Source organism: Telopea speciosissima, chromosome 9, assembly GCF_018873765.1.
Source record: "Telopea speciosissima isolate NSW1024214 ecotype Mountain lineage chromosome 9, Tspe_v1, whole genome shotgun sequence".
NCBI classification, from domain to species: domain Eukaryota; kingdom Viridiplantae; phylum Streptophyta; class Magnoliopsida; order Proteales; family Proteaceae; genus Telopea; species Telopea speciosissima.
In genome coordinates this window covers 62802039-62818038 of record NC_057924.1, presented here as the reverse complement: position 1 = coordinate 62818038, position 16000 = coordinate 62802039, and the positions used below count along the sequence as shown (strand labels likewise).

Genomic DNA, 16000 nt, shown 5'->3' with positions numbered 1-16000 from the left:
ATGATTGGTGCGCTCTCTAAGCTGTCAGCTTAAAGAACCCTATTCTTAATGTAGTTTTATAGCCAAACCATAAACATTCTGTCTAAATGGATGCTCCAAGATGATCACTGTAAAGAGATTCTCTAGAGACTGAACTCATGGTTATGAAATATGTTACAACCATATCTGAGTAATTTGAGTTTTATCGAACAACTCACCAGTCAGAAGTTGCTCAGCTGAGTTGTGTCAAAATAAGACTAATAGTTCCAAACTGCCAAGATCAGAAATCCAACCTTTCATGTGTGACCTGAACTGCCATAGCTCCTCTCTTGAAACACAACCTCTCCATGGTGGAATGTAGTACAGGACGCACACCACCACCCCTCTCCCCCCCCCCCCCACCAACACCCCACCCAAAAAAAAAAGCTGATCTAATCTCAGTTGTTCTGAAAGTCTATAATTGCTTCTGGGAATTTTAGCTCTGAATCCCTGACTACAGACACAAGAACAAATTCTAGAACTGAGCTATTTGTGGTAGCTTCCTCCATTGATCTTTCCCTTTTGCACCAATTGCTCATTCTCTCCAACTCCAGAAGCCTTGATTTCGCTTGAAAAAATCTCAGATTTCTCTTGGCTGATTCCAAAATTGTTTCACAAAGTCTCCAGTTGGATTCAATTAATTCTCTTAATTTTCTTTCCCAAAATAATCTCGTTTCTCTTTTTCATCGAGATTTCTCATTTTCAGAAAATCGAAACTCTGGTTCCTGATCAATAATAAGACTATATCCACCAAGTATACAGCTGAAAGAATAAAGCTTAGAATGAATCTGAGCATGAGACCTGTCCTTTCAGAAATCTTTCCCCTGAATTGGATAAACAAAAGAAATTGTCAGCCCAGACTCGAGCCAATCCAATTTGCCAACCAATATTACTGGAAGAATGGAATCTCAATTTGCAAGCTGATGCCACAATGCTTAATAGTTCCAAAAAAACTCTCTAAATAGGAAATTGACTGACTGAGATACAGCCAACAAAACTATCCTTGAAGCAATAATCAGAAAAAGAACATTTGCATCCAATGAAATAGTGAAACCGATGAGGATCACGCAGAACAATCTCCTGCTTGGCAGCTGCACTAACAAGCTAGTAAACAGCAATCACCACAATCACACATTCTTGAAAATTTTGATTGACAAACATTCTTGCATATTAATCAAACCAAATGCAAAGGCAAGCCTGTAAGCTGCACGTAGAACACTGCTTATTCCCCAGTGGAACCTCAAATTCTGAAGTTATTGAAGCAAAGTAAGCTAATCCTTGTCAACCAGAACCCCATGGTTGCATGCCAAGAAAAGTGAAAAAAAAAAGTAACATGGTTTGGTCCGGTCCTCATTGTAGCATTTCATGGAAAGCTTCTCTAGCTTTCTCAAAGTACCCGTGTTTGGCAAAACCTGATATCAATATATTCCATGATAATCCCAAGTTGTTTGATCAGGGAAGTACTTACAGTAGGTCAACCATTTCCCCATATTTTCCACACATTTCCAATGCTACATTTGTAACGATTTAAACCCAAGCTTGATGACCAGATCATGAAGTTGTTGTCCCTCCTCCAATAAGGCTAAGTTAACACTGGTAGAAAGGCCTCCAGAGAAGTTGAATTGATCTAACTCTAATCCTGCTCGCTGCATGGGTCAGAAGTCATCCAGCCAATAACAGTCCAGAAGTCTCCTTTGGATCAATAATTGTCAGAGTTCAGCCTAGTAACATAGATAGATGAAACCCAAATAGTCGTACCCAGTCTCAGCAGTCATGGCAAATTGCACCTCAATCGGTCCGAAGAAAACCTTCAAGAATAATCCCCTAGAATTAAGATAGACTCCTCCAATACCTGCTGGACCTCAAACTTTCAATGCTCCTACCACCTTGTGTGTGAGACTTGAGAAATTAAAAAAAAATACAACTTGTTCATTAGTTGCACTAGATCTTTCTCATTGATTTCACAACAGAGACTTTCTCCCCGAATGGCACTAGATATAATCTCTCTGCTTTTCCATAAGAAAAGGAAAATAAGCTAAAACTAATGCCTAATCCTTTGTTTACTATTATTATTATTATTATTAGTATTATTTTGTTATGGATTTTGCGTGTTTTTCAGTGTTAGCAGCCTGACACTCTGGTACTGGTGGATCGTGGGTTTGTTCCCAATTTATTAGATGCCTTCCCTGCTGATGTGAGAACTACTCTCAATTCTGAAAGCAAATGGTGATTTATGATTTTGCCGTTTTCTTTCAAAAAAAATTCTTCCACCTCAAAATTTGTGTATGATAATTTACAGTTAAGTTCAGAAAACAACACAAAGACATGTAACATCCAATTTGTGTCATAAGTCAAAATGACGGTTCCATTTGACAAGCAGGCTGTTCTCAATAAGTTAATATACAGCTACATATTGATGAGATCTATCTTTAAAATAAATCAATTGCACAGACTGAAAGCAACATGTAATGTATTTTCTACATTATAAAAGCCTTATGAAAGCAGACCATTGACAACCCAAGTGTCGTTCCAATTTTATCAGATGTCTCCGGAAAAGCCTATTTACAACTAAAGTGAGACAGAAAAAGGTAGAACAATATTTTACTTTGCTATGATCCATCGACATTTGAAACAGCCCCACACGAATATCTCAGAAATGCAGATATCATTTTTTTTAGGTGAATAAGAAATTCATTACCAAAGAGGAAAAAAAATACAGGGCCCCTAAAGGGGAGCAACAAAACAAAGAATCAGAAGCCAAACCCTCATAAATGAGGGCCAAGAGCAACAAGAGAGAGAGAGAGAGAAGAAAGGCCCCATGAGACAACAATGAGCCTGTTCCTTGGGGTGTCAAGGCAAAAAAGATGGAGGAGCTGACGATAATTCCGCCTTAATTTCAAAAGAAATGGAATCCCAAATCTGCTGATAAGACCTAGAGTTAGAGGTCCATTTCCTGATATTACGCTCCATCCAAATATGGTTAAGAGTTGCACAAAAAGCAAACTTTCCGACCATGTCACAAATAGAGGAACCGGCAAAGGTCATATCAATCCAAATCCACTCGCAGGAGAAGGGAAGGATTCTTCTAGGGGCAGGCCAGCATTTGATCAAGATATCTTTCCAAATTGCTGCCGCAGTAGGACACTCAAAGAAGAGATGATCAGAGTCTTCCACATTGTTCCAGCAGAGGCAGCAAGAGAGCGAAACAGGAAACTGGCGGTGACGAAGGAAGACCTGAGTTGGAAGACACTTGGAGAACATCCTCAAAGCAGTGACTCAATGCCGAGGGATGTGATGCTTGAACCAAAGAAGCTTTCTCCAAGGGACCAATTGGCCCTTCAGACGAATGAGATCCCAAGCTGATTTAGAGGAGAAGAAACTGGAATTGCTTGCCAGTCAAGAAACACAGTCACCTCTACCCATATGCCTTCTGGAAATGGAGGGAAGCTCATTCCAGATGAGATTAAGCTCCGGAGAGGAGGTAGCAGGAGGGGACCAGCCAGTCTTATCTAAGATGTCAACTACCAAGGAGAGCCTGTGAAGACCAGAAGCATATATGATTCGCGGGGCTATTGAGTGGATGAGGATCCCCCTTGGGTGCCAGTGGTCGAGCCAAAGATAGGAAGTGAGACCATCACCAATCTAAGAGTGAATTTTGTGAAGAACCAAATGACGGGAGTCTAAGATCTTGCACCAAACCCAAGAAGAATCAGAGGAAGCTGAAGCCGTCCAGTTGGAGTCCTAACGAAGGAGGCTTGAGTAAATCCAGTCAACTCAAATGCTTTGCTGTTTAGAGACAATCTTCCAAATGAGCTTGATGATTCCAACAGAATTCACTTCTTTGATTCTTCTAATACCCAAACCACCTTCCTTCTTAGGAAGACACACAGCTGCCCAGCTAAGAGGGTGAAGGAACCTTGAAGAATCATTACCCTTCTAGAGAAAGGAAGCCAAAAGAGTTTCCAAGGACTTGATAGTAGCTTGGGGGAGACCATAGATGCTGGACCAGTAGATATAAGATGATTCAAAAACTGATCTAATAAGCACCAACCTGTCTGCATAAGAGAGAAGTCTGCCTTTCCACAACTGAAGCCTTTTGCGGATGAGATCAAGCATCAGGGTATAGTGGTGAGCTGATAGCCTAGCTGGAATTTAAGGGAGACCCAAGTACTTGACAGGAAGATGACCCTCTTAGAAACCAGATCTCTCAATAAAAGCCACTTTGTCCAAATCCAAAACCCAAGCAAAGAACAAAAGAGACTTTGAAGGGTTGACGCGAAGGCCCGATAACTCATGGAAATGTTGAAGACAAAGCAAAGAAGATTCTAGAGAGGCAATGGAAGCCTTAGAGAAAATCATCAGGTAATCTGCAAACGCCAAATGAGTTAGCTTGAGAGCTTTACACTTTGGCAAAGGAGAAATGAGCTGCTAATCTGTGCTAATTTGGATTTTCCTAGAGAGGACTTCCAAAGCCAAAGTGAACAAGTAGGGGGAGAGGGGACAGCCTTGCCGAATTCCCACTGAAGCATCAAAATACCCCACCGGGCTGCCATTAACTAACACTGAGAACCTTGGGGAGGAGATGCAGGCCTGAATCCAGTTGACAAAAATCGCTGGAAATCCCATCTTGGTCATCACTTGTCTAATGAAATCCCACCTTAGAGAATCAAAAGCCTTATGGATGTCAATCTTCATGAGAATAGAGGGGGAGTAATTTTTCTTATCAAACCCTCTGACAATATCATGACAAAGAAGGATGTTGTTCGAGATGTTTCTTCCTGGGATGAAGGCTGATTGGTTGTCACTAACAAGGAGATCCACTACACTTTTAAGCCTTTGAGCAAGAATCTTGGCGATGAACTTGTACAGAAGATTGCAGAGAGCAATGGGTCTGAAGTCATTCATAGCAGATGCCCCCTCCTTTTGGGGGATGAGGCAGAGAAAAGTGTGAGTGATACCCTTGACCTGATTAGGATTAAAGAAGAAGCTTTCAATGGCGGCAATAAGGTCCAATTTGATGATATCCCAAGTAGCTAAGAAGAATCCCATACTAAACCCATCCGGACCAAGAGCACCAGACACCTTGAGAGAATGGATGGCTACCACTATGTCATCTTCTTTGGGAATGAAGGTCAAAGAGTCAAGGTAAGCCGAGGGAATGAACTTGTTCAGCAAGTCATTCGGGATTGGAGAAGAGTCCATCTGAGTACATCTGAATAATCCCTTAAAGTGTTGAACCACCAAGTCCTTAATGTCTTTAACTATTGAAACAGTAAAACCATCTTGAGCTGTGAGCTTAACAATGGAGTTATAATTGACTCTGGCTTTCAAAGAACGTTGGAAGTATGCAGTATTGGAGTCACCCAGGTCCAACCACTTGATTCTAGATTTCTGCTTGAGGAAACTTTCTTCACAGGCTAGCAAGGAGGAGAGCTCAAAGGAAATCTCCTTTTCCTCTTCAGCTAAAGCACTATTGAAATTGTCAGACTGCAACCGAAGCTGAATAGAGGCAAGTCTTGCCTTGCAATCCAAGACCTGCTGGGGGATATTGCCAAAAGTGTTGATGTTCCAATCTTTGAGGGCAGCCATAACATTTCTGAGCGTTTTGGAGAGGGCAATGAGGGGGTAGAGAAAGCAAAAACAGGCTTGTCCCAAGCTTCTTGAACAGTGGGTAAAAAAGAGGGGTGTGAGGACCACATGTTGGAAACTTTGAAGGGTTTAGGACCAAAAGAAGTGAAAGGCTGAATAGCAAGGGAGATGGGGGAGTGGTCGGATATGTCTGGATTGTCAATGTAAGCATGGGAAGAGGGGAAAGCTGAAAGCCAATCTTCATTGACCAACACTCTATCCAGCTTGCAAGAGATTCGATGAATTCCAGCCCTTTTGTTGTTCCAAGTAAGGGGGAATCTAGACCTCAGGTCATTCACTCCAATATCCTCATTACACTCATTGAAAGAATTTAATGCTTCCAAATCCAAGTGGTCTCCTCCTTGTTTTTCATAGTTGTACCTGATGACATTGAAATCACCTCCCAAGCCCCATGGGTGAAGCCCAACTTGGCTAGCAATAGATCGAAGATCAATCCATAAAGGAATCCTTTGAGAATGACAATTGTAGGCATAAACCACAGTGAAAAAGAAAGAGAAATGGCCCAGGCAGTTCGAGAAGGAAAGGTGAAGGAATTGAGATGAAGAGGACAAGAGAGAAATAGAGATTTTGCTGGGGTTCCAAAGGAGCCAAATTCGGCCATTAGGATGGTGGGGGTAATTGGAGAGAAGAGACCAGCCAAGGTCAATAGAATATAAGATTTTTTCAAAGTTTGGCTCTTTAGTGTGGGTTTCTATAAGGTAGCAAGAATTGGCACGAAACGAGCGAAGCTGAGAGCGGACAACAGCTTGCTTGGAGGGGGAGTTCAAGCCCCTAGTATTCCAAATGAATCCTTGGATCATTGGAAGGGAGAGGGGAGAGGCACCAAAGACTCAAAGAGCCTGGTCATAACAGACCTGGAGCGCGTTTCACTACGGTAGCGCCTACGGTAAGAGCAGCTAAAGGGGGGAGCCAAATTGGACAGATGGGAAGAGGTATTGCGCGGGAGAGAAGAGAGATCAGAGGGGTTTTCGGGTGAAGAAGGAGGGTAACCAGTTGGGTTAAAAGAGGTGGATGGGTTAAAGACCCGCAAACCCGAGAAAGAAGTGGAATTGGGTTTAAGTAAGGAGGGGTCCAGCCCAAGGTCTAGAGAGACCAAGCCAGGCGAAGAAAGTGAGCCCGAGGGGACCACAAGGGATTTGGAGATGGTAGGGCCCACAGGCATAGGGCAAAAGGCATTCGTATTAACCAAATCCAAAACTAGAGATTCGGTCGAGAAAGCACAGTTCGCAGACGAAGCCAGGGGAGCAATCGAGGTGGCAGCACAAGACGCGAAAGGGCTGGTTCCCATGGAGTTTAGCGGCAACGAAGCGGCAGCAGCTGTAGCAGCGTCAGGAGAGCCAAGAATGGAAAGCTCCAAATTAGGGTTTTCCGACATCCTAGACCTACCAAGAGGAATAGCATCAAAATGGAGCTTTTCGGGACACGAGCCAAGGTCTGAGTCTTCATCGTCCTCAACAGGAGACAACAGACTGAATCTGTTATGATCACAGGGGAAAAGCTGTTGTTTCGATTGAAACAAAGACCCTTTCTCTTTCCGACGGTGGTTCCGGTGCCGGATTCTGGAATGAAGCCTTCCACCGGAGACATGACGAACACCATCGATGGTTTTGTGAAGCTCAGACGCCTCAACTTCCACAGCAGGGGGAGCAATAGATATGTTCTGGGCCTTTGGGGTGCAAAGATTTGAGCCATGACCAAAGGTTTTGCAAACCTTGCAATGAGGAGGCTTCCATTCATAATGAACCTCCTAATCAAAGGAAAAATCTTCACCCTCCTTCACTGTGATAAAGGAGGGGAGAGGGTCTTGCGCAGAAACCTCAATGCAAATCCTCGCAAAAGCCAGCCTGTCCTTTCTTCTGGTTCTCACATCTGAAAAGAGAGGGGTACCAAAATAGAGCCAACGACGCTGAGACCATCAGTGCACCAGTAGTGAAGAGGCAACCCAGGAAGAGTAACCCACAAAGGGATGGTGGAGGGATCCACACGCCAAAGTTGCAGGTGGCGGCGCCATTGACGCAAAAAGATTGGCTTCTTGCCAACTAACCAAGGTCCACCTTGAGGGCACGAATCTTATCAGCTTCAGAGGAAAATTTGATGAAAAAACCATTGTCCAGGAGAAAGGTATCCAGGGTACCACGAGCTCGCCATTGCTTGCTGAGAGATAACTTGACCGAGTGGAAGGGGGGCCTGGAGCCAAGGAAATGACTGACAAGGCAGTTCTCCCAAAGTTTGGTTTCAAGTTTGGTTTCAGTATCCAAGAAGTCAGGGGGGCAGAGAGCCACCTTGGAGGAGCCAACAGAGGCAGGGATGACAAAGTGGAGAGGAAGACCTTCCGAATGAGGGCCAGCAGCAGGCAGGAACAGGCCAGTCCAAGGAGAAGTCTGGCCATCCGGGGGACTCGAGAGGGGAGGAGGGGATGGAGGGAGAGAGGAAGGAGGAGGAGACGGCATACCACAGGCGATGGGAGATGCAGAGGTAAGATTACAACACCGGAGATGCCGGTGCACCCATCTCTTCGGTCGTAGCCCGAGTCTTGAAAAAGCTAAAACTTAATCCTCTTATGGAACAGAATTCAATGCAGATATCATTACTAACTGTGAAGCCTGTAACTCATTCTTTTCTTTCTTTTTTCTCCCCTTCTTTTGAAAATAAAAAAGAAGAAGTTATTCATGCCTGTTCATTCTGATAAGTTCATCAAAGTCAAGGGTTCAAGCTGACCAACATAAACATTAGCATGGGTGATTTGAGGTATATGTGTCTGTTCATATCTAACATTGGAAAAAAAATTCCACAAGATAAGACTTAGAGAGACAATAATGAAGCCTTTGGTACTACTCTTACTCCATAAATTCTCCAATTTGAATATCAAGGACTGGAGTAATTCATGAGTAGCTACTTCAGAAAAAAATTCAGAGTAACCAATAAGAACATCTAATATATCCCGTGACTGATGCAAAAGCACAAAAAGTTTGCTTCTCACTAGAATATAGTCCACAAAGGAAGAAGGGAAGCCCCCAACTGCACCCCCATGCCCCCTCCTCCCCCATAAAAAAAAGGCCCATTAGAATATAAAACACAGGAATGATAGTGTTTCTCATCAGGATAAATGCAAGCCAATCCACTTACATCACTTGAAAGTCAGATGTAAGACTTGAATTGTTACTGCCAGTAACAGTTCCTTGAATCTTATTCATATCCAGCCTCAGTTCCACAAGGTTTCTAAGTCTGCCAAGCTCAGAAAGCACAGTTCAGACAATCCATTAGATTGAAAGTTTCTGCAACAGTGAAAGCAAACAACAAAAGTCAGAATAGGTAGGGGGGATAGAAAAGCGAAAAAACACAACAGCCTTCAAATCATTTTACATTCTCATGACACTCAGAAACTTCTACAAATCATTTTATATATGTATGACATGTTAATAAATTAGAAAGTGCCTCTCAAAAGATGAACCAAGTGAGTGTTCTACTGAAATCTGATCACCCATCAAGTATCACCCTTGGATTTAAATCGGCTTCGAACCTGCTTCCCTAAAATAATTGGTGCAATCCGGGGTTCCAAAACCTGATTGGATCGCTATTGGGCCCACCCAATCACTAAACCAATCAAGTGTTGACAATAATGACAAATCTGTAAATTTTATCACTGTCCAGCACTTAATAATTTTAAAATAACAAGTAAAACTCAAATAATGTAAGAAATGGCAGTACAGTAATTAGGGGAGATTCAAGGCTACAAAAGAAAAGAAAGGAAATGGAAAACACGCATAAAATGGGGGAGGGGTATACCAGGAATGATAACGAAATAAGGCTTAAAGATATAAAAGATAAGGGGGAGGGCCACTATTGGAAATAGGGGTTAAAGGGGACATATCATGGGGGAGGGGAAGGTAAAAGGTTGACTTCAACCTCTGTGTAGCAAACAGTAGCAGGGATCAGGGTTACAATACCAACAGAGATTTCCAGGACAAGTAAAACAATCAAGCCACGAGGTAAGGACTTGCACTGCAACTACGAGTTCGAACTCAGGTATTCAATCCTTCATCAACCTCTCCTTCGTGTCCAAGTTCTGAACAGTTCTGCAGGAGGGAGAACCAAGAGGGTTCTGCAGTATTTGATCACACAGCGCGAAGGACGATAGAGTTTGGGATTCTAGAGTGTAAATTACAACCCAAAACCCTTTGAATCTCAAGTGTTCCCAGTTTCAATCAACAAAATAAGGTCTAAATGATGGTTACTGGTGGGAAAACAGAGATGACTTGAGAGCAGCAATCGTCTAAGAACAAGGGAGATGTTATGGCGTGGAACCCAATGAACTTAATCAAGGAAAAATATCAAATATAGAAACTACCAAAAGAAATCCTACATAATCTACCCATCCAAATATAATAAAATAAACTAAAGATTACATCTTATGTAATCTACCAGCCCTTGCCAGACCAGAAAACTGGTTTAGGACTGGGTCTTGGTTTGGGCCTCCAAAGTGGGTCATGTCTGTCCAGCCAGGCCATAGCATCTACATCAACAATCAATCACAAATTTCACCTCTCCCTGATACATTTGTTCTCTCCTCAAGAAAATAGAGACAACATCGATGTATCGGCAAGGACCGATTCCTTGTTTTAAAACGTAGCTTGGTAGCCTAACAAAGAGCAGGATAGCCATCTTTGCATCATGGAGGAATCCTAAGCAAAAGAGGGACTAGACCTAAAAACATTCTCTTACATATTATGAGTTCTATCATACAAATGTATACATGGACGTAACAGAATAAATGAATGTTATCCTTGCTAATCACCTCCCAGAAAATGACACATCACATTTTATGCTGAATTAATTTTCATTCAAGGTAGAACTCATTAGAGAAGCTGAAAAACCGATTTGAAATGGCAAGCTTAAAAGCATGTATGGCATAAGTGTTTTTTTTTTTTTTTTTTTTTTTTTTCGGGGGGGGGGGCGCGGGGGAGGGAATGTATTCTATAAAATTCATAAGAGAAGATACAAAAAAAAAAAAGGTAAAAAAGGTACAGTAGCAGTACAACTCTAACGTTTGCCCACTCCCTAAGTACCAAAAAGAAAGCTTAATAACACCTGCAGGGTGTACCTTACTTAATTGAAAAACCATTACATGCACTTGAATAGAATACTTGAGCAAGTCTTTGCCTACAAAATATATGAATATTCAATCTCAAGCGTAGTACTGATCAACAAAGTACTTTACATTCAACACAGCATGCATCTGATTTACACAAAACTGAAGATCACAGAAGATCCATGATCACACCAACGTAATTCCACCATTTCCTTTCATTAACTTTGACAATATAAGCTAAAAGAAGTAATATGTCAATATTCAGTTGTCACCTTGCAAGAAATGAGATTTGAAAAAAGAAATCCACAGCTCTGAGGACTCTGAATTAGAAATTCAACACTGAATTCAATTTCATAACTGAATGTATATACAAACAAATCATGGAGATCCCACTGTATAAGATTAAGCAAGTTGAGACCCAGTTTTACAACTGAAAATTTATCTCCCACCCTCAATTAAACTCAAAGCCTCGTCGAGTTCAACTCAGAGGCAAAAACACTCAACAATCAGGTTAAGACCAAGTTTAACTGACAACAATGTCATCCCTTTTTCTTTTCCCTTGTGAACCAATGAGGCAATCAGTTATACACAATGCAATCCAAAACAACCAAAGAAAGCTTTACATCATCGGCACTCAGCCTCCCCCTTCTACCTGAGTTTTGTCTTCACCTGAGAAGATGTCACAAAATTAATGATTAGTAATGGTCTATTGGAAAAGAGAGATATCCCAGTTCAAACTCAAACCCTACAATGAACAGGAATGTACATAAATATCATGGAAGAGCATGTTCATAGACATTACCAGTTGAATGTGAACTGCCACAGAAACCTAGCTTTAGTTGTTCCTGGGGTGGCACCCTGTTGCTGAGGAAGCTTGCAATGCAGCTTGTGTTGCTAAGACCCCAGCTCTCCAAGAATCAATCCCAAATTCATTTCTTAGTTCTCCTGTATCATTAAAAGGATGGTGAAAGTATTCAGCATATATTTTGAAATACCAAGGAAACAATATAACAAATAAGCATATAGTGCAGTTTGTTGCTGGGGACTGCAGAAATACCATAGAAACAATATGAGTATTTCACAGAAACTATTTTTATACCTTGGCGATGGCCTGAAGCAAAGCCTTGCACATTTGAGGGGGACTGTGCTGCATGGCGTTTCTGAGACTTGCTACATTCTGGATTTAGAGGCTGCAATGAACATATATAAAAGCAACAATTAGGATTATTTATGACACAATGAGGATGGTACGTATATAACTAAAGAGTATGTAAGAAAAAAACAGATTTAAACAACTCAAAATCACAGACCAAGGGGCTTGTCCTCAGATTATGATCAAGTCCACCATCACAGTTCCCACCCTTGTTGTGGTTATTGACTTGGTCATACCATGCTTTGGGTTTTGAGGTGGCTGGTGTTGAGGCTTTGCCAGACTTGTCACGTTGTGGGTTTGGAGGCTTCCACGAACAAAAACAAAAATTAACATTAGGATTAATATAATACAATGAGGTCCACACATATAAAACTATAGATTATGTAAGACAATGCAGATTGCAAACCACTAAAAACCACGGACCAGGGGACATGTCCTCATGTTATGACCAAGTCCGTCACAGTTCCCACACTTGTTGCGGTTCTTGGCTTCATCATACCATTCTTTGGGTGTTGAGTTGGCTGGCCATGTTGCTGGTTTCCAAGACTTCAAACGTTGTGGGTTTAGAGGCTGCAAAAAATACAAACAGAAATAAAAATAAGGATGATTATTATTATTATTACAAAAATAAGAATAAGGATGATTAATATTATTGTATAATGAGGAAGGAACAAATATATAAATGGCGACTAAGTAAGACAAAATGCAGACAATGAACTACTCAAAATCACAGACCAAGGGGCATGTCCTCAAGTTATGACCAAGTTCGTCACAGTTCCCACATTTGTTGCGGTTCTTGGACTGGTGTTGATCATACCATGCTTTAGGTTTGGAGGAGGCTGGCCACCGTTCCGTCCTTGCCGGGTCAGAGAAGCTACTATAGTCAAAATTTATTGATCTAGTACTCCCTTGTTGGCTATTTGGAGCACCCCCTTGATTCACAACAGGATCAGCATTGGGCCTCACTTCAATACGAGAACATTTATGAATGGCCTCTTTAAGGCAATCCATTGCAACATTGCATCTCTCTTTTGACTCTTTAGCAATATGAATAAGTACATCACAGGTACGCTGCAATTGCCATAGACTTGGAACAAGTTCATGATTATGCTCCTCAATAAACTTTGTCACGACCCAACCATTAGGGCATTTCTTAATCTGCATGGTAGCTTTGCAATCGCTCCTTGTTGAATCCTGATACTGGACCTCCTTATCTCTGTAACTCTTGTTACTATCATCTCTCGACCCCTCAACACAAGCAAATACTCGATTAACGGCCTCACCCTGGATGCCATCCTTACGGGCACGTTCCACTTGCAACTTTTTTACACCAAAGCCTTTTGTCCTTGCATATGCACTATAAAACTTGTAAGCCTCGTTCTCACTCTTGAATGACATACCAACAACAGGTACCCGAATGGATTTCTCACTCGCTCCATTATCCGAACCATCAGCCCCATCTTCAATTCCTGAAAGGTCTGAAACATCCATGTCAACACATTTGCATAAGTATCCTTCCAACCTCCACGTCCACAGGAGAAGTACATAGCAATGGTAGCCAGGAATTAGTTAATAAAAATGAATTGTTCTACTGAAGACAACTGCAACAGAGAGGCTTACCCAACATTTCAATTCACATGGAATAGAAACAAAAACTTTTATACTCGAGTTCGTCGCCAAGACCTATATACAGCACTGCAATTGAAGTGTTGATATTAGTTACTCAATTCTACAAAGTTAAAGTTGCAAAAACCAATAAACTATTTCTGTGGATAAAATCCCTAATTTATACCACATTTGTTTACATAGATGAGCTTATAGTACACAATCCGGTGATGGTTCGGGTTAAACATAGCTCATCTATGTTACGGAATTAAATACTCGACCACGAGTAACTGCCGTATAATCCAACTGAGAAAGTAAATGGATAACAGCAAATTGCACATCTCTGGATACGAGAGGCTGGTTATCCTCTAGGTCATCTTTTTCTCTGACTAATGATTGTAGACTCTGATACTTCAGATAGTAATGATATGAGAAGACCATAGACTTTCACTATTTCAAGGGATTAAATGAATTAGATTCTTCCCTTCAAAATGACATGAATGGTTTAATCATCCAGATTAACCAAATGATACTTTCTTCCACATTAACAGCAGCAACAAAAATCAGCACCAGAATAGTATGCCAATAGAAAGGAACTCTTGAAAATGCTGAGCCTAACACCAGTAACTGAGAAATGGAGAACCCATTAAGAAAACAAAAAGGGATCAAAATTATAATATGAACATGTTAGAAGAGAGGGGGGCGGGGAGGAGCTTATAATTGTCACAAAGGCACCTTTAGCCGGATATGGATGTGTATATGTCAATAAATATGCGGCAGCACTTTTTAGCAGGAACAGAAGCAATTGTTAAATGCAAGAACAAGCACTACTCTCAGAAACTACGAATTCCTCGGTAAAGAAAGAGCAGCCTAATCAATAGCATACAGATACACTCAGCAATATCACGTCTAAAAGTTTCCCTCACAACAAAATCATCAAGTATCAACTCAAAGTGACATAAAAAATTGCACTTTAACTTTCATCATCATTATGAATTCTTCACAAAACAATAAGAAAACAGAACACATTCTTTCCCAACTTGGGCAATTTCTAAGTTATACAGTTCTAGAGCATGGTTTTTTATAACAAAGAAAAGAAGAATAAAAGAAATAACAGGCTACAAAAAGATCATTTTTTTTTTTCCTAAGAAGCACAATTAGATGTCAGTCCATATGCCATTTTGGGAGAGGATATTCAGTATAGAAACCTTGATCGAACAACAAAACCTCACTGAATAGAAGTTAAAACCAGAGAATCACCTGTTTTAACTTCTTTATCTCTATTTATGATTGTGAACCACAGCCACAGCTGCCATCAACAATGTGGAGCACTTCATTCAATACTCTGCTCCCCTAGTTCACTTGAAAGAACAATTTCACAGAGAGAGAAAGAGAGATTGAAGTGGAATAATGGTCACCGGCCGGAGATTGATAGGGTTACGGATCAGCGACGACGGAGAGATGGGTTTTCGCTGTCGCCATCAGAGAAGAAAGGAAAGGAAATGAAGATGGATGGGGCTAAACTCCACTCGCGTCCCTAAGATTCTAAAAGATATTACTTTATTGGTTAACTTTTAGAATAAAAAATTAAAAATCGAGACGCCGTAACGTTAGGGATTGCATATTTCTGCCACTGGGACGGCTCATATCTCGCCGTGCCGGATTGCCTTCCGGTGTCGATGCCACTTTTTTTATAATTTCCGTAGCAGATTCTGTGACCTTTTTGCCCCTAATTTTATTGAAATACCTAAATTACCCTGTGTTCTTCATTGGTCACACCTCCACTGCAGTAGAGACACTACTGGATATGCAAGTCTTGCTTCTAAAATTTCTACTCTCTCTTGTTAATGGAGATTATGTCCATCAAGTAAAATTTTTTGTTCTTAATTTTAATTTATTTTTGCAATTTTATATTATAGGTGAAAGTGTGTCTAGAGGTATGATCTCAAAGTGTCCGCAATTAGGAACGAAGTTGAAATGTTAATCATAGGTATGACCTCGCATTGTGTGTTTTTGAAAATAGAGATTCTAGACACAAATGTGTATCCACATTTGTATGTAAATCGAACTCGATCATTTGAGAACCCTACATGGTTTATTGTCGGAGATTATATGTAATAGGGTTTTCGTAATAGTTGTGTGCTCCCCAAGAGGTCTTTATCGTTGCAGACCGACACTCTGTACTTTAGTGAACTTATGATTGATGTCTACATCTGATTAGCTGTATATCAATATATTGGGTCCACTGTGTTTGCATGCTGTTGGAGTTGAAATTTGACCCGATAACGTGGACGTCCTACAAAATGGTTAAAGGGCAGGTTAAAGGGCATTAAAGAGACCCTGAGCAGACTCCGAGGGTGACTCTTCGATGCCTAAGTCACACCTGAACAACATATAATCATTTGTAGAGGGATTACGAAGAGAGCGTTTTTTGAGTTGTTTGGATTTTTTTTTATCTAACCGTTTACCTTCATATTTATAGGAAG

At 41.1% G+C, this 16000-nt stretch overlaps 1 protein-coding gene across 5 annotated transcripts; it reads right to left on the bottom strand.

Moving 5' to 3' along the window:
* Positions 1–4853: 4853 nt before the first annotated feature.
* LOC122640883 (zinc finger CCHC domain-containing protein 7-like) lies at positions 4854–15060 on the bottom strand. 5 transcript variants are annotated; one of them, XM_043834157.1, is made up of 8 exons: positions 14793–15054; positions 13530–13604; positions 12645–13387; positions 12333–12479; positions 12067–12213; positions 11856–11946; positions 11574–11701; positions 4854–4866 (listed from the first exon to the last, which is right to left on the bottom strand). In XM_043834157.1, the coding sequence occupies exons 2-7, from the start codon at positions 13534–13536 to the stop codon at positions 11592–11594; spliced, it is 1245 nt and encodes a 414-aa protein (XP_043690092.1). In that variant the 5' UTR covers positions 13537–13604; positions 14793–15054; the 3' UTR covers positions 4854–4866; positions 11574–11591. The 5 variants fall into 5 exon arrangements, with proteins under 5 accessions (XP_043690092.1, XP_043690091.1, XP_043690093.1 ...); XM_043834156.1 differs by lacking the exon at positions 4854–4866 and adding an exon at positions 11074–11425 and having other exon boundaries at positions 11559–11701; positions 14793–15053; XM_043834158.1 differs by lacking the exon at positions 4854–4866 and adding an exon at positions 11074–11425 and having other exon boundaries at positions 11559–11701; positions 12645–13378; positions 14793–15053.
* Between the last annotated feature and the right edge of the window lie 940 nt (positions 15061–16000).

Coding starts and splice junctions, on each gene's coding strand:
- LOC122640883 (XM_043834157.1), bottom strand. Junction 12,480..12,644: donor ACTTGAGGACATGCCCCTTG/GTCTGTGATTTT, acceptor TATTTTTTGCAG/CCTCTAAACCCACAACGTTT. Junction 11,947..12,066: donor ATCTGAGGACAAGCCCCTTG/GTCTGTGATTTT, acceptor TGTTCATTGCAG/CCTCTAAATCCAGAATGTAG.